Source organism: Lynx rufus, unplaced genomic scaffold (genome assembly GCF_022079265.1).
Source record: "Lynx rufus isolate CCGP_SWC_20201006 ecotype Redwood Valley unplaced genomic scaffold, mLynRuf1.p SCAF_10, whole genome shotgun sequence".
NCBI lineage: Eukaryota > Metazoa > Chordata > Mammalia > Carnivora > Felidae > Lynx > Lynx rufus.
The window spans coordinates 86,682,949-86,699,792 of NW_025814824.1; the positions used below are offsets into that span (position 1 = coordinate 86,682,949).

Consider the following 16,844-nt stretch of genomic DNA (forward strand, 5'->3'; position numbering starts at 1 on the left):
CTGCTTCCAAATGTTAGGCTGTTTTGCCTCCAGAATGCTCCTCAGGCCTCTTATTTCAACGTCTGCCGTCACAAGGCACATGAATTCTTTTTATGTTTTTTTAAATGTTTATTTTTGAGAGACAGAGAGAGAGAGAGAGAGAGAAACAGATTGCGAGTGGGGGAGGGGCAGAGAGAGAGAGAGACACACACACACAGAATCGGAAGCAGGCTCCAGGCTCTGAGCTGTCGGCACAGAGCCCGATGCGGGGCTCGAACTCACAAACAGTGAGATCATGACCTGAGCCGAAGCTGGACGCTCAACTGACTGAGCCACCCACGTGCCCCAAATTATTTTTACGTTTAAAAAAAAAAACTAATAAAGAAAATAAAATTTTAAAACTCTCCTGAGGGGGTCTGGGGGAAGGGGTTGCCCAGTTGCCCCGGCAGGGAGAGCCCAGGGAGTAGAGTTCTGCCCACTAGCCACCTGTCTGGCCTGGGGAGGCCACTGTGCTCTTCATTTGCTGAAACCAGGGGAATAGGGACCCCCGACCAGGGTGCTCTGCTCAGAAGGGGGCGCCACTCATTAACCGCCCCCCCCCCCCAACGACCATTGCTCCTAGAGCTGGCTTCTCCCTCTAGACCCCTTGTTCCAGAGTCCCCTACCTGTGAAGTCGCAGGCCTGGGACTGAAGCCTGGGTGCCCATCTGTCTCAGAGGGCCCTGAAAGGGACAGTGTTCTTGAAACCTTCTCTCCTGATGTGTAGAGCAGGATGAGATCCGTCCAGCCCCTGCTCTGAGCCCGGTGTCCTTCTCCACACTTGACCTGCACCTCCCCATCAAACCCTCACCACCTCCCCTCGAGGTGGAGACTATCATTATGCTCACTCGACAGATGAGGACACTGAGGCTCAGGGAGGGGCGCCACTGCCCAAAGTCCCACGGTCAGCGAGGGGCAGAGCTGGACCCGTGCCCTGGGACACCTCAAGCCTCCCTGCTGCTTATCCTGTGGTGGCGTGCCAGGGTTTATGTGACACAAAGCCTGCTAAGTCCTTCACCCCAGGCCTGACACCTAGAAGGCACTGGACAGATAGCAGTTACCACCAGGGCTGGACACGGCCTCCTTCTGAAGCCTCCCACGCAGCATTTCGCCACAGATCTCCACGACAGCCGCAAACCTTTTCTTTATTGCCAACATGACACAGAGTCTCGGGGGCACTTGGGAAGGGCAGGAGCCAAGAGGAGCCAGGGATGAAATCCTCTGCGAACCGGACTATTCCCACTTCCCCCGTCCAGGGCAGGAGCCCGACCCAATCCCCACCCACAAGGTGTGGACACAGCAGCCACTGTGAGCCCCCGAGAATGGCTGAAAGTAGGGAGGCCCAGGACGGGAGGCAGGGGTGGGCTGGCTCCTTGGGGCCGGGGTGCCCCTCAGGGGGACTACGAACAGAAATCAAACCTGGGTTTTGTCCCCCAGCGTCCCACGGCCTCAGCAGGTGTCCAATGCTAGAACGTTGGGGCTGGGAGGGTGGGGGGGGGCAAGATGCAGAACGATCCTGTCCCCCACCGCACAGCATCACCAGGTGCTGACCCCATGGTCCTGGTCCTGGCAGCTGGTGTCTTTCACTGTCTCGCACCCCTCCTGGGACACTCAGGTCACTGGGGGACCTCAGCAATGGCTTTCTCTACCCGCAGGTACCAGGGCTGGATGTGGGTGTGACGCATCAGGTCGTCAAAAGCCTCCAGGCCCTCCATCACGCGCAGCACGCCGTATACTGCCTGGGGGTGGGTACAGAGGGGGTGTCCAGACCTGCCCTGTCCTCCACCAGTTGTGTGCCCTGGGGCCCGTCACCTCTCCTCTCTGAAAGCGCTCACTGAACAGCCAATTTTGCACTTGGGGCTTTGAGTGAAGTGTGTGGGATTTCTATAGGTTTTGCCTGCCCTTCACCCACACCCCACATCTGGGCAAGAACCCTCACCTCCAGAGATTCCTTTGGGAAAATGTGCTGAGGAGAGGGGACCCCCCCCGCCCCCCAGCTCTAAGACCCGGACCTGGCAATCAACATATTCCACCTTGGCTTGAAGGACGGCTTCAAGGCTTGGCATCGAAGCCAGACCAACAAGACACCGTCCCGGGACTTTTGCTGGGTGCAAGCTTGGAGCGCTGGACCCAGGCCTGCCTCAAGCTAAAGCCAACCCCAAGGGGTTGAGATGAAACAGGAGAGGCTGAGACCTAATACCATTTGGGCCCCTTGATCAGGCTGGGCCTGAAGCCAACCCCTCCTCTGAGCCTGTCAGTTATGTAAATCAAGACAGTCCCTTGCAGGGAGCCAGGTGCCTCCGGAGTGGGAGGGCTGTTGAGATGGAGGTATTGCCTACATCCGGGCTTTCTCTGCCCAGACAGGCCCCTCAGGTCCGGGCACCCCCTGCCACCACCACACTCACCAGATCAGCCAAATTTGGCTGCTGGCCCCCCATGAAGGGCCGGTCTTTGCCCACGGCTGCCACCCACTTGTTGGCAGCCTCATAGAGGTCCTCACGAACGTCATCCTGGAGGTGGTGCCTGGGTGGGGAAGGGGGAAGTCCATCAGGGGAATTCCAAACCTCAGCCCAGGTTGGGACAGCAGCGAGGCTCGCGGCGGCGGGGGGGGGGGGGGGGGCAGGGCTGCTCCCCCGAGGGGCATCACCCCTGCAAAAATCAGTCATCATCTGTCCCAGACAGGGAGGCCGTGGGCAGAGGAGGAAAGAGACCCGACCACAGAGAAGGAAACAGAAGAAGGCAGAAGGCAGGCACCCAGCTCTGGACTCTGAGGCCAGTCCTGCTTCCCCTGGGGTGGTGGAGGCAACTGGAAGTTCTGAGTTCGAGTCCTGACTCGGTTTATACTAGGGACTGAGAGACAGCAGGCCACACACACACACACACACACACACACACACACACACACACCATCATCACCTGCTCTTAAGCCTCTTGCTGATGAGGTACATGGCAGCTGCACCCATGTACTTGGCCACGGCACCCTCCACTGTCCCGAACTTGCCCTCCCTGACAATGTAGTCGAAGGAGGCCAGGGCCTCAGCAGGAGTGCGGTACACATTGGGGGAGATCAGGTGCACCAGCCAGTCATCTGCCCACTGCCGCCACTTCATCTCTTCCCTGTGGACAAAGTGGGGACAGAGGGCAGGCCAGGTGGGCTTTTAGGAAGCCTGGGGCCTGGGAGGCGCGGGAGCAGGTACGCTGTCTAGACCGCGCAGCGTGCGGATGGGAAGCTGAGGCCCGAGCAGGAGGTCCTTAAGGAGACTCAGCCCTGGCCGTGGCCCCAGCCCTCCTGGTCTCCCATAGTGCTCCCCCCTTACAGTGTCTCGCTCAGCCTGTCCCCTCTGGGAAGGCCCCGCCCTTGCCACCTCCTGGGACCTGCGCCGGCCCCACTTACGTCCTCGCCTCCTTCCCGCCATACATTCGCTGGGCCTCCTTCTCATCTAGCATGAGCCAATACTTGTTGCAGAATTCGGTCACCTCCTTGCCCTGGTCGTTCACGGCCTTCATGGGTGGATAGTAGGTGATGATGTCTTCCAGGGGCTGCCTTTGGGAGACGACATCCAGAGTCTCATCCCAAGTAGTTCTTCCTCCGCGGGGGCTGAGCCGTGACCTCCTCAGGGTAAGTATCTACCCCAGCCTGACCCAGCTCCGGGATGGAACCGGCACCAACCCGCAAAACTTTCCACCCTCTCGTGGGTGCCACAGGAGGTCCTGCAGCAAGAGGGACTTGGGGCAAACACCAGAAGCACTTCCCTGGTGGAGGGAGACGTGCAGAGGAAAGGAAGGGGGTATCTCAGAGTAAAAAGCCCATGGCTCATTCTGGAAACCCGGGCAGCAGCCCTACCCTGCGCCCCTGTAGGAACCCAGGTGAGGCCTCCCTGGAGATGAAAGGGATGAAATGTGACCCCAGACTGGGCCTCTGAGGGGCTCCTTACCCCGACACCAGATAGGTCTTGAGAGCGCTGATGATGACAGAGGAATCGTTCAGTTGTTGCTGAAGAACGAGAGGTTGGTTTAAATTGGGGGCATGGGTAGGGGTTGTCTGGCCACCAGCAGGGTCACCAGGGTCCTCTTAAAACAAACCCCCAGGCATTCGAGGAAACTGGTCGGGGGGAAGCTTGGCATTGTTTATATCCATCCCTGGGGGTTCGTCCCCCAAACTGATGTCCACTCTGAGCTTTCTCCTCCCCAAGGACCTAGTCCCCATCCTCAGGGAGGCCCATCTTGGGTAAGGGAGGCCCAAGTGTGACTGAAGGGAAGGAGGGTATGGGGAGGACCTAACATCTTGGACCTCCCCACTTGCCTGTCCGGCCTCCCAGACAGTGGGGGGGCAGGGTGGACTCTAGAAACTACAAGCTAGGAGCCAAGCACTGTGCCAACCATTTCCTACCACCCAAGAGTATCGTCCTCCTTTGATTAATGAACAAGCAAGCCCAGAGAGACTAAGTGGCCCTTAGTCACACAACCAGGGAGTGACAAAGCCCCACCCTGAGCCCAGACCGCCCTGATTTCAGAGCTCACTGTCGAATTCTGTGATGCTCTGCCTCCTTTGGCCCAGCTGGTTCATAATCCTCAGCAAGGTCCAAAGACCCCACATTTTTCCAGAGTTGCACAGCAGGGCCTAACTCGGGGGTACTCCAGGAAAACCCAGGACATGGGGGGTCGCTCCCTGAGGCTCACCAAGCTCTCTCCTTCCTGGGCCAGCAGGATGGGCACCTTCCTGTAGGAGGAGAACTTGATCTCGGCCCTGCGCACGGGGTTCACTTCCACCACCTGGTAGGGCAGGGCATGGAAGTCGAGGAAGGCGCGGACCTTGCTGCAGAAGGGACACGTTTTGTACTGGTACAGGGTCAGCTGCAGGCGGCTGGACAGGGAGAGCTGGGTGGGGAGCAGAGGGAGGAGGGGCTTCTGAAGCCTGGCGCCCAGGCCCCACCCCCAAGCAAACTTTTCCCAAGGAAGTCTTCTAGGATGACTTCTAGGGAACATCAGGAGGAACCGGGGTAGGTGACAGAGAGAAAGGGAGGCACAGGGAGGTGGGGAGCAGGCTCCTGCAGTGGGCACTCCAGCCTCAAGCGCCCATCCAGCGCCCCCCCTCCCCCCCCCCCCCCCCAGGTAGGAAGTATGGAGAGGAAGCATCTTCCGGTCTCTGTTCAACATTAGATCCTCTCCTCTCCCTCCTATCCCAAGGGGACATCAGACATTCCCAGGTGTGCCACCCGAGATGCAGAGCAACTGTTTCAACTTGGAGTGCCCACCGCCACTCCCTCAGCCCAAGGGACTCTGGGTGAGAGGGCGGAGCCCAGCACTTGTCAGAGTGGGGTCTAGCTCAGATCTCCAAGTGGGGAGGGTTGTAGCTGGGCTTCGGCCCTGGATCTGCATGTTCCGCAGCCCCCGGTGAGCTTTTGCTGCTGCGTATTCATGTTGGAAAGCCACAGCGGCAGTCCACCTTCCTCACCATTCAGATGGGAAACTGCAGCTGGCCAATGGGGGGTGGGCAGAGAGATACAGAGAAGGCCACTCCCCTCCCACCATCCTGCTCCCCCTGGGTCCAGAAAAGGGGCATCTGTGGATGGATGGTGGGTGCCACAGCAGAGAAAGGCTGTGTTGGCGATGTGTATGGAGCACTGCGAGGGCAGCTGGGCCACCACTCGGCTATGGGACACCTCCCTGTCCCTCTCTGTCTCCGGGGGCCTGGAATCTAAGGGTCATCGGCTCCCTAAAAACACTAACACTAATAAATACACAGCTTTAGGATCTGAAGGCAGTGGAAGGGTTTAGGGAACGTTTATTACTTTCCAAATGACAAATGACAAAAAAAAGTATGGAAAATAATAAACTCCGCAAGCTTTCTTTCCCTTTCTTGTGATCTCCAAAGCTTTCCGTTAAAAAGTCTAAGAACACGTTAGAAAACGACTTTAGGGCAAAGACAACAATTCTAGTTAGCAGGCATTAGTAGCGACCCCATTTCACAGATGAGGACGCTAAGGGCTCAGAGACTTAAAACCAAGTCAGTCGCCCAAGGTCACGAACGGACGGAGGAGGCGATACCTGACCCCGCCAGAAGTCCCGAAGTTCGTTGCTGCCCCCCAGCACCCCCACCCGCGGCTCGATCCGGCCCGGGCTTACCTGCGCGGCAGAGCGCTCTGCGCGGAGGTCCTGGGCGCGCAGGTGCCACCGCGCGGTGTGGTACAGCCCCAGGACGCCCCCCAGGGCCAGCGCCGCCGCCCCCAGCAGCCGCGGGCTCCCCTTGCGGGCGGTAGCAGCGGGACCCGGGCCTCCTGCCGCTCCTGCGAAGCCGGCCCGGCTCTGCGCGGGGAGTGCCGACTGGAGGCGACCGCCCAGCCTCCAGGCCAGAGCGTGCGGGACCGGCCACAGCGCCCGCGCAACCTGGGCCATGTTCGCTCCGCCGGCGCCGCGGGCGGGCGCGCGAAACGAAGACCGCCGGGGCTCAGGCTCCCCTTAAAGGGACGGGTCTCCGTCGCGGGAGGGTTGCTAGGGTGACAGTGACGCCGAGCGGGGAAAGACAACTCTGGAGGGAATGGGCTTGCGTCCCGGGCGCCCAGTTTCCACGCACCCATCAGAGCCGCTCAAACACACCCTGGGATGTATGGAAGGCGCTAAAGGCCCGGCTTCTGAACATGAGATATAACTGGTCTCGGTGGTGACCCCGGGCCGAATGCAGGAACTCGCCGTGTGGCCTTCGGATCCCAGGGTCTTCCGGAATGTGTGTTTATTAACTTCTACCTCATGCACCCAATCGAAAGATACTGAACCCTTCAGAGTGTCAGAAAAAGGGCCACAGCATTGGGTCCAGGAGGGCCGCGGAAACAGCCGGACCGGACTTGGTGCCCCAACTCTGGCTTTTTCTGCCCTCCCGCGCTGCTGCACGGTTTCTTCTGCGTCCCGAACCATAAATTCTTCCATACACGTAAGGGGCCTTAGAAACCACGTGTCTCGGATTTCGCCCTTGTGGAGGCGCCGGCTCACTGACTGACCCGTAGGTCCCCAGCGGCCGGAGGGGCTGAGTGGAGGCTGTCTCTGCCCCTCTGCGGGGCTCGCTCGCCATAGCTGAGGGTCCGGCCCCCCACCACCTAGGCTTCTCGGCGGGCAGCCCCGGATGGCCCCGCCCGGCACCCGGGGGAGGGGCGGGGCTTGGAGAATACGCTGCCATCCGAAAGGCGGGTCACGTTGTGGGCGGGGAGGGGCGGAGTCTGACGGCGGGGCGGGGACAGAGCTTGGCTCGCGGGAGAAAGCGCGAGAGCTGGGCTGCGACGGGACAGAACGCTGGGCGTGAAGGGCGGAGTCTGGCGGGAGCAGGGCGGGGCTGGTGCTGCGCGGACATGGCGGTGCGGTAGCGTTCCTTTGCCTCATCTCGCTCTCCGCGCTCCGCGTTATGTCAGGCGCCCCCACTTTCCGCCCGCCACCGGCTGTCGGCTGGATGGTCGCCGCGGCACCGGAGCCCGCGATGTCGGGCCCCGACGGGGACCTGGGCGGGCCGGCGGAGGCGGGCGCGAAAGGCGGGAATGGTGGCTTCGGGGAAGCAGGTGACACGGACCTTCGCTTTCTCAGGGCTGCCTCCTTGGGAAGGGGAATCTGGGCCGCGCTGGAGGCATGGAAGGGACCGCAGAGCCCTCCCACCCCGGATTCATAATATGACCCAGAGTGCATTCGGTTTTTAAATGTCTAAGAGAAGAAGAAAATGATTCTCATAACTCGCGAATGTTTTGATAGTAGAAGACAGGTATTCAAAACTAATGATTGGCCTTTCCCTTCTTTTCCTTCTCCTACTTTCTTTCCTTACTTCTTTGCCTTTTGTTGTTCCACCTTTTAAATGAGGTGGGATTGTGACAGGAGGAGGTCATCCCGGATTATCTGGGTGGGCCCTACCTGTCATCACGAGTGGGCTCAGAAGAGAGGCGAGTGAGATTACACACACAGTGGAGAAGGTGATGGGAAGACAGGCAGAGGTTGGATCAGTGGGGCCGCAAGCCAACAAAGGCCAGCAGCAACCAGAAGCTGGAAAAGGTGGGGAATAACCGCCTGGAACATCCAGAGGGAGTGCGGCCTTGCCCACGCCTTGATTTGGCACAGTGAACTGTTTATTTTTCTTTTCTAAGACTATTTATTTTGAGAGGGAGAGAGAGCAACGAAGCGGCAAAGAGAGGGAATCCCAAGCAGGCTCTGCACCATCAGCGCGGAGCCCAATGTAGGGCTCGAACTACTGAACTGTGAGCTCATGACCTGAGCTGAAACCAAGAGTCCACGTTTAACCTACTGAGCCACCCAGGCACCCCAGCACAGTGAACTTCTGATTTTCGATTCTGGCCTTTGGAATGTGTTAATTTAACCTAAAAAGTTCGTGGTGATTTTTGCAGTAATTTGATGATTGGGAAATAAGCATCCTCTCCAGAAGATCCTAAAGGTAGGAAATTCACTGTTTGGAGAGGGTGCTCTGGAGAGAAGGTCAAGGGTATGGGCTAAACAGGAGACCAAAGGATGTGGGGGAAGAGGTGGCCCAAGATGGGTCTCCAGGGGCGTTGGAGGGAAGGTGGCCCAGGACAGGGAGATCCAGCAGCATGGGGAGGTGACTATCTCAGTCTCTAACAGAATACCACAAACTAGGTGGCTCATAAACAACAGAAATTTATTTCTCAAGGGCAGCATAGGGACTAGAGTCTGTGATCTTGCATGGCGACAGATTGGTGACAGATGGTAGCTGCACTTGAGGGCATAAGGTAATTTATAGAGACATTGAATCACTGTGTTGTACACATGAAACTAATGTAACATTGTGTGTCAGCTTTACTCAAATAAAAATTTATTTAAGTAAATTTATTTATTTATTTATTTATTTAGTTAGTTAGTTAGTTAGTTAGTTTTGAGAGCGAGAGAGTGTGAGTGAGCAAGGGGCAGAGGGAGAGGGAGAGAGAGTGCAGAGGGTGGAGCCCAGAGCGGGGCATGAGCTCACCCGATGCAGGGCTCTAACTCACTCATGAACCGTGAGATCATGACCTGAGCTGAAGTTGGATGCTTAACCAACTGAGCCACCCAGGTGCCCCTCGAAAATTTTTTTGAAATTTATTTCTCACAGTTCTGGAGGCTGGGAAGGCATTGCCACAAGGCACTGGCAGATTCAGTGTCTGGTGAGGGCCTATTCCTGGTTCATAGATGACCGCTTTCTCACTGTGCACATGGCAGGAGAGGCGAGGAAGCTCTTTGGGGTCTCTTACAATGGCACTAATCCCATTCCCAAGGGCTCCACCCCTATTATCTAATTACCTCCCAAAGGCCCTCCCCCCCACTCCCAAATACTACACCGAAGATTAGGTTCCAACATATGAATTCGGGGGGCTGGTTATGACTTAAGCTTTCAGTCCCGTAAATGGGGACCAAGGGGTATGGGCAGAAAGCGAGGAGCCATGGGAAACTCCAGTCCTGGCTGACCCGGCTAAACAATTAGGGAGGGATGCTTGCAGCTGCACTGCCTTGGTGGGAGGCCAGTGCCCACCCAAGACCTGAAGGATGCCGGGCCCAGAGGGAGGCACCCAGACCTGTGCTCTGTACTCTGGCCTCTGCAGAGGATTCAGTGCATGTTCTCGGCATTTCTTCCACCCCCTGCACCAGCCTCCTGGCCCTTCACCCCGCTCTCCACTGATCCCAAGTTAGCCCCTTCTTTTAAAGCTGGACGAGCTCTCCCTTGGGGGTCTGACCTTGTCCGTACTGCCTGTCACAACCTTGCTCATGACCCCCTTCCCCAGAGGGAGAGGCTCAGCCACAGACCTGATAAACTAAGCACCGGGATGTCCACCGCAGACCCTGCCCAGGGCAGTGGCCTCTAGTCCCCACTGTGGTCTTCATAGGCCCTCTAGCCTGCGTGGGAGTTCAGGTCCTGGAGTGAAAGGCAGGAGTATCCAGCTAGGAGGCGTGCTTGGACCAGGTACCTAAGGCCCAGACTGACAAGGCCCAGACCTTGTATGGCAGGGCCCGCTCCCCACTGCCCTGTGGGCCCAAAGGACCTTTGCAGAGGGAGGAACCCAGTGGGTGTATTATGGGAGAGGTAGGGAGGGACTGCCTTTCAGAGCCTTTCCATAGGCACGGTCCCCAACCGTGGAAGGGGCAGGAGCCGGGAGATCCTTGAGGCCCCCTGGTGAGCCCTAGTATGACAGGTGAGGCGTGGGAGCTGGAAAACTCCTGAAAACTAGAAACTCAAGCCAAGGCTCTGGAGGAGTAGGCCTTCCCCCTCCAGTGTGTTTGGACCTGCAGTGAGCAAGGAGGGCTCATCGGTGGACACCAAGAGTTCCTGCTGCCGTGACTGGCCTCCAGGGGGCATCTCCTTTGGAGGCTCCTCCCAGGTGTGGTCCTGGGCTCTGAGAAGTCCAGTTGTCCCCTCCCCCTGGGGATGGCCTGCCCAGCCTTCAAGCAGGGGAGAGAGGACTGCTTGTGTCTCAAACATGGGCTGGGCTGGACATTGCTCACAGTCTTCTAGAAACCAGTCCGGGGGGTTGGACGGGATTCCTGAGGCGCAGGAACTGCCAGAGAGCATTTTGCTGCTCCCCTGGGTGATTGGGTGACCCAATCATCCAAGGGGTGGGGCCTGGGCACCTCTATGGGAAGACAGGCCACTCCAGTCCGTTGGAGCCTCTCCTCTTGGGTACGTGGAGTGGGGAGAACCACCCTCCAGAGACAGTGGGGAAGGTCTGGAGCAGCTGGAGTTCTCCTGGCTTCTTGCCACAGAGAAACCTAGGTGTGGATGCCTTTTAAGTTTCTGCTGTACTGTAGAGACCCAGAGGTTGGGTTAGAAGGCCCAGTCCTGGCCTCTCCCAGGAGGGGCTTGGCCCCAAGGCTTCTGTGTAGCTTGTTATAGGTTCCCACGGGTGAATAGTGTGGCCTTCAGGGTCCTGTCTACCCTGGAGCCCTTGGAGTTGGCCTGAGTCCACACCATGGTCCTCCGCCATCCCTCTGAGTGCTGAGTCTCAACTGACATGAGGCCGGTGTGCATGTTGAGCTGACCCTCCCCCCACAGCCCTGTTGGACTCTGAGGAGGGGAGGCAGAACTCTACCTTTATCCCCAGCCCAGCCTGCAGGACTCTTCCCTTCCTAAGGCTAAATGCAATGGGTACCCCCAGCTGGTCCCCACCCCTCCAGCTCCAGCCAGCCCAGTACCCACATCTTGTTGGCTGGGATTGACCGTAGCTTGGCTCGATCTCTGGCCCGGCCATGACCATGACTGTCCTTGGGCCCCCACAAAGTATGGTTGGGATACTACACACTGCTAAGCCTCAAATCCGTGGACAGGCCTCATCCCCTTCACTCTTCTCCCTTCCTTTGGCTCCTGGGCTGAGCCAGTGGAGGAGGGCAGAGGCAGCTAGGTGAGGAAGGGGTGATAAGATAGCTATCACCAGGTGTCAGCTGAGGCCAGACCACACAGAGATGAGAACAGAGAGACAAGACCAGTGGGCCTGAGATAGGCCTGGAGCCAACACAGAGAGAAGAATGGGTTTGATCAGAAACTCCGAGATGGCCTTGTGTAGAGACACCCTGTGTGTGTGTGTGTGTGTGTGTGTGTGTGTGCATGGCCTCCGTTAAACAACACAAATTCACCTGAGTAATTTGAAACATCAAATTGGTTTTATTGAATGATTCATGAGTCAGGCAGCATCCCATCTAGTAAATAGAGAGAGAGGAGCTTTGTTGAGCTGCAGAAAAGGAAAGGTTTTTTAAAGGTAGAGAAGGGGGGCACCTGGGTGGCGCAGTCGGTTAAGCGTCCGACTTCAGCCAGGTCACGATCTCGCGGTCCGGGAGTTCGAGCCCCGCGTCAGGCTCTGGGCTGATGGCTCAGAGCCTGGAGCCTGTTTCCGATTCTGTGTCTCCCTCTCTCTCTGCCCCTTCCCCGTTCATGCTCTGTCTCTCTCTGTCCCAAAAATAAATAAACGTTGAAAAAAAAAATAAAAAAAAAAAATAAAAAAAAATAAAGGTAGAGAAGGAATAGAGAAAAGGAAGTTATCAAAGAATCCATTGTTTTAGGCAAGGTTACCCTCCTATCGGAAACGGGAAGGGTCTATCAGTAAGTTTCATTGTGCTGACCAGGAAATTCCATTCTAACCAGTTAAAGGTTACATGGTGGGGGCAGGGGGACCGAAACTGCAGTGAGATTAGGTATTAGGTCTTAGCTCGCAGAGACAGGGCCCTTAACATAAGTGAATCCATTTTGGGCCTATGGTTTTCTTTTCAACACCTCACAGAATTTGCAGGGCAGCTCTCTCTCTCTCTCTCTCTCTCTCTCTCTCTCTCTGTCTCTCTCTTTAAAATTTAAATCCAAGTTAGTTAATGTATAGTGTAATAATATAGGAATAGAATTTAGTGATTTATCACTTACATATAATACCCAGCGCTCATCCCAACAAGGGCCCTCCTTAATGCCCGACACCCCGCCAGCAACCCTCAGTTTGTTTTCTGTATTTAAGAGTCTCTTATGGTTTGTCTGCAGCTGTCTTTACAGAGGGGTAAACTGGCAGCGGGTGGGCAGCACCTAGGAGAGTCAGGTTTCAAACGGGGGCCCATGAGCTGGGCCTTGTCCCTTCCTGCACCTGGCCCTGGTTTTCTCAGGCTGCAGACCGGGCCCTAACCCCTCCCTAGTTCATACCCTGGCGAGCAGAGGTGTGAATTAATACCAAAGGAGCATTGGCCATTCTACCTCATGACATTTCAAGTCTAGAATATTCTGTCCAGTGACTCCTTGGTGATCCAGAGCACTGCCTCTCCCCTAGTTAGGCGCCTGGGTGGCACAGTTGGTTAAGCGTCTGACTCTTGGTTTCGGCTCAGGTCATGATCTCATGGTCGTGAAATGGAGCTGCCCGTCCGACTCTGTGCTGACTGTGTGGGGCCTCCTTGGGATTCCCTCTCTCTCTGTCCCTCCCCGGCTTCTGCTGTCTCTATCTCTCTTGAAATTCCTAATTAAACTTAAAAAAAAAAAATTCTCTGGAGCTCTAGCCATCTACATCTAGAAGTCATGCAAACTCAGAGATACCTTCTAAAGTCAAGGAGAGGAGCAGGGGTGGAGTTCACGGAACTGTAAGTGGAGATGACGGGGGTGGGGGGTGGCCACTGGTGCCTTCGAGGGCACTTGGGCTTTGATGGCAACATCATACCCCAAAGCTTTGCTCATTCTCACTTCCTGCCTTCATCACCCTGACAGGCCTGAGGGGGCAGGGATCCCTTGGGGGCCTTTCTGGCTTCAGGGAGGTGGAAGCCATCCCCTACTCACCACCTCAGTACCCCCGGAGTCCCTTCCCTCGGGGTGCACCACCCAAAGGCCATGCTAGGGGAGCTGGTTCCTCCGTAGCAGGTGGAAGAGCCCCTGAGATCCCGGGAGTGTCATCTGAGGCCAGTGAGCCCTCAGGACAGCCTCAGGTCAGGCATTCTGTCAGTGCTGTCTCCCTTGGTGACATCTAGGAGACACTGCCCAGGGTCTGAGACCCATCGCTACCTCCATGGACAGCCAAGCCCCCATGAGGTAAGTTTCCCTCCAGGACAAAGCTGGGATCAGCCACGGCGAGAACACTTCTGGGGGCCCAGGCATAAACCCCTGGGCCCCACAGCCAAAGACTATGGCCGGAGATGGCAGGTGACCCCTCAGTGACCTCTCAAGGATGAGGCTGAGTCCTAGCACTCACTGTGACCCATGGTTCCCGGTGTCCAGAGCAGCAGGGAGAGCCCCCCTTGGGGCCCCAGCCCCTCACCCCTTTTCACATAGTGAGGATGCATGTCCCCCATTGTCCTCCCACAGGATGGAACTGGGACTGTAGCCTCAGAGCTCCGCTCTGTCAAGCTGTCTCATTTATGGCCGGCATGCCCAGCTTGGGGATTCTGTCCACTGGGCCCACGGGAGGGACCAAGTCCCTTAGGAGCCAGGTGAGGTCTGGGTTCACCCTACCAATGAGGCATGGAGATGGGGAGGGGCTGACTCAAGATGGGAATGGTGGGACTTTGAACCTGACAGCCAAGAAACAATTCTTGAGACATCTTTGGTGCACAAAAGGTGATTTTATTAAAGCACAGAGACAAGATTCTAGGGCAGAAAGAGCTGCATGGGGTTGTGAAGAGAGACTGGTTAGATACCATGGGGTTGGGGAGATCAAGTCAAGAGAAGTTTCTAAAGGGATTTTCCTATGGTCAAGAGACAGTAGGGAATTCCTGGAGAAATATTATACTCCATATTTGCCTCAAGAATTTGTCAATGAGCTACAGATCATAAAGAAATTATCTCCCATTTCCTTCTTTAAAAAATTTTTTTAATATTTATTTTTGAGAGAGAGAGAGAGAGAGAGAGAGAGAGAGAGAGAGAGATGGAGTGAGAGCAGGGGAGGAACAGAGAGAGAGAGGGAGACACAGAATCTGAAGCAGGCTCCAGGCTCCAAGCTGTCAGCACAGAGCCCGACACGGGGCTTGAACACATGAACCATGAGATCATGACCTGAGCTGATGTCGGAGGCTCAACCGACTGAGCCACCCAGGTGCCCCAGTCTCCCATTTCCTTCTTGCCTTTGTTCCCCGTATAACTATGGAGAGGAGGGTGATGTTCAGGGTCCAGGAAACTGAGTATAGGTTTCTGGAAATTAGGCTACTGATAAGATTCCCTTTTTCTCCTAATTTACCAGAACATAGGTAAACTGATGGAGGACTGTGATTTCTATCACGTAACCATTTGATTTCTTTCCTTTCCTTTGTTCTTGGGCAGCCAGGAGTGCCTGAGGAATGTCACAAAGATCCCACCTGGGATGAGAGGCATCCTATCATGTGCTTTGCCCTTGGCTTGCCTTATGCTCCCTCATCAGGAACACTCCCCAGCAGGCTTTTGGTTGTGGGGTCAGGGAAAGGGTGTCTCACCTTGTGCCAGGGCCTGGGGTGGGTCCCTGGGAGGGCCAGGAACTGGGCTCTATGAACAGCACAGGGTACACTCTGTCCGTCCCTACCAGGAATGTCCTCTTTCAGCTGCCTTGCCTTGCCTTCCCTTCCCTTCCCTTCCCTTCCCTTCCCTTCCCTTCCCTTCTCTTCTCTTCTCTTCCTTTCCCTTTCAAGACCCACAAAGCAGCATGGTTCTGTTGATGTGAGCATTCTCTGCTTTGATCAGGTGCAGGAAGGGGACCCCACTGCACTTACGCCATCCTACACTTGGGCCAGAGCAGAGAGGCTCCTGGCAGTCAGAGACGACAGTTGGTCCAGATCGGAGACCCCTGACCACACGCAGTGCTAACCAGGGGGAAGAGAGTGTAGAAGGACTCACTGTCCCTGCCACAGATGTGGAGATATGGGGAAAGCCCCCTCCCTACTTCCCAGACCTTCCTGCCCCTCATCTTGCACAATACTGACCTGGGGAAAAGAGCGGAGAGCTTGCCAAAAGTTTAAGCATGATTTGCGGGCAATTGCCTCACCCTTCCTGGATTTGGCAAAGGATAAGTTGCTCCACCCTGGGGTAGCCATTGCCCAGCAGGACCATAAAAGGGGCCCTCCGGAAGCCTCCTCACTCACCTCCTCTTTCAGCTGATATCCAGAGTGGTGCCAGCTTCCTTGGCCCTGAAGTCATGGCCCTAGGTCTCCTGTGCCTGAGCCTTGTCCTGCTGGGAGCCCTGCAGACCCAGGCCCAGGACTCCACCCCAAACCTGATCCCAGCCCCGCCTCTGCTCAGGGTCCCTCTGCAGCCTGACTTCCAGGATGAGCTGGTAAGAGGCCTGGGGAGTGGGGGGCAGCTGCAGGGAAGCTCCGGGAAGAGTGTGAACAGAGGGGAGGAGAGGCAGGATGGGCTCAGGTTTTAGCTCAGTCTACCCTTGGGTCCCCTGATGGAAGGCACACCCCATGCCCCCATCCACACCCAACCTTGCTGACAAGAGGGTCAGCTGAGCAGACTCCCCTGGTCCACACTCTTTTCCATATCTCTGAAGTTCTTGCAAGGTGGGAACATCTTCAGGCCCTCTACATGATGAAGAAACTGAGGCTCAGGGATGCCAGCTGGCCACTTGCCAAGGGTCACCTTCTCCCTGACACACTCAGGGCTCCCTCCTGGCCTAATGGCTCCTGCTGGCTTCACCAGCACAGCCTGTATGGCCAGTCTGGGTCCCAGCAGCCCAGCTAGAGGGGCTTCTGGTTCTGGGCCAGGCTGCCTAGAGGTGCCTGCAGGGATGGAGCAGGAGGGCCCCCTGGGGCTGCTCCTGGCTCTGCCTATCATCAGCCCCCATTGTAGTTCCAGGGGAAATGGTACGTCGTAGGACTGGCAGGGAACGCATTTAATAAAGAAGACAACAGCCAGTTCAACATGTATGCCACCACCTACGAGCTGAATGAAGACAGCAGCTACAATGTCACCTCCACCCTGCTCCGGTAAGAGCCACCACCTCCTATGGGAATATGGGGGGCCTAGAGGGCTGCCGTGGGGGTCCAGGAGTCAGACTGATGACATAGCCAAGGGGTGACCAAAGCTGAAAGATGATAATTCATCCTACCGCTGGGCAATTGGTCCCTGTATTTATTCCTTCTTTCATTCACTGGATCAACATTTCTCAGTCACTTCAGCACAGACAGAAGACAGTCCTGGGAATGGACACAGACCGTCATCAGGAAACAAGACAAAGAGAACAGGGTGTCCTAGAATGGGAGGAGGGTCACTGGATCCAGCCTAGAATCCCACCTAGGGCTTTGTCAAGAGCTTCCAGGGAGGTGGTCTGTGGGATGGGCCTTGAGGAACCAACCTGCATCAGAAGGAGGCCTGGGACCTTCGTGGCAGGGCTGCTGGACTGAGTCAGAGAGAGCCACTTCAAGAAACAGCAAGCCATT

The 16,844-nt window shown here is 56.4% G+C and overlaps 2 protein-coding genes across 4 annotated transcripts in view; one reads left to right on the forward strand and one right to left on the reverse strand.

Annotated features, from left to right (window-relative positions):
• Nucleotides 1–1,146: 1,146 nt before the first annotated feature.
• Nucleotides 1,147–6,413, reverse strand: PTGES2 (prostaglandin E synthase 2). 2 transcript variants are annotated; one of them, XM_047100049.1, is made up of 7 exons: nucleotides 6,144–6,413; nucleotides 4,698–4,895; nucleotides 3,953–4,011; nucleotides 3,412–3,561; nucleotides 2,934–3,134; nucleotides 2,423–2,540; nucleotides 1,147–1,756 (listed from the first exon to the last, which is right to left on the reverse strand). In XM_047100049.1, exons 1-7 carry the CDS (start codon nucleotides 6,411–6,413, stop codon nucleotides 1,634–1,636), a joined length of 1,119 nt encoding a protein of 372 aa, XP_046956005.1. In that variant the 3' UTR covers nucleotides 1,147–1,633. The 2 variants fall into 2 exon arrangements, with proteins under 2 accessions (XP_046956005.1, XP_046956012.1); XM_047100056.1 differs by having other exon boundaries at nucleotides 4,698–4,790; nucleotides 6,144–6,409.
• A 9,120-nt stretch (nucleotides 6,414–15,533) lies between these two features.
• Nucleotides 15,534–16,844, forward strand: part of LOC124526877 (neutrophil gelatinase-associated lipocalin-like) — a 38,807-nt gene continuing 37,496 nt past the window's right edge. For both annotated transcript variants that reach the window (XM_047100078.1, XM_047100068.1), the window contains exons 1-2: nucleotides 15,534–15,736; nucleotides 16,255–16,391. In XM_047100078.1, the coding sequence (XP_046956034.1) occupies nucleotides 15,599–15,736; nucleotides 16,255–16,391 (275 nt within the window). In that variant the 5' untranslated portion in view covers nucleotides 15,534–15,598. The remainder of the gene's footprint in view (nucleotides 15,737–16,254; nucleotides 16,392–16,844) is intronic.

Bases quoted from the DNA above. Each gene is read 5' to 3' on its own strand.
- PTGES2 (XM_047100049.1), bottom strand. From the start codon at position 6,413: ATGGCCCAGGTTGCGCGGGCGCTGTGGCCGGTCCCGCACGCTCTGGCC. The intron at 4,012-4,697 runs GTGAGCCTCAGG...CTCGTTCTTCAG, and splicing joins CCCAGGAAGGAGAGAGCTTG to CAACAACTGAACGATTCCTC. The intron at 3,135-3,411 runs GTAAGTGGGGCC...CTTTGTCCACAG, and splicing joins GGCGGGAAGGAGGCGAGGAC to GGAAGAGATGAAGTGGCGGC.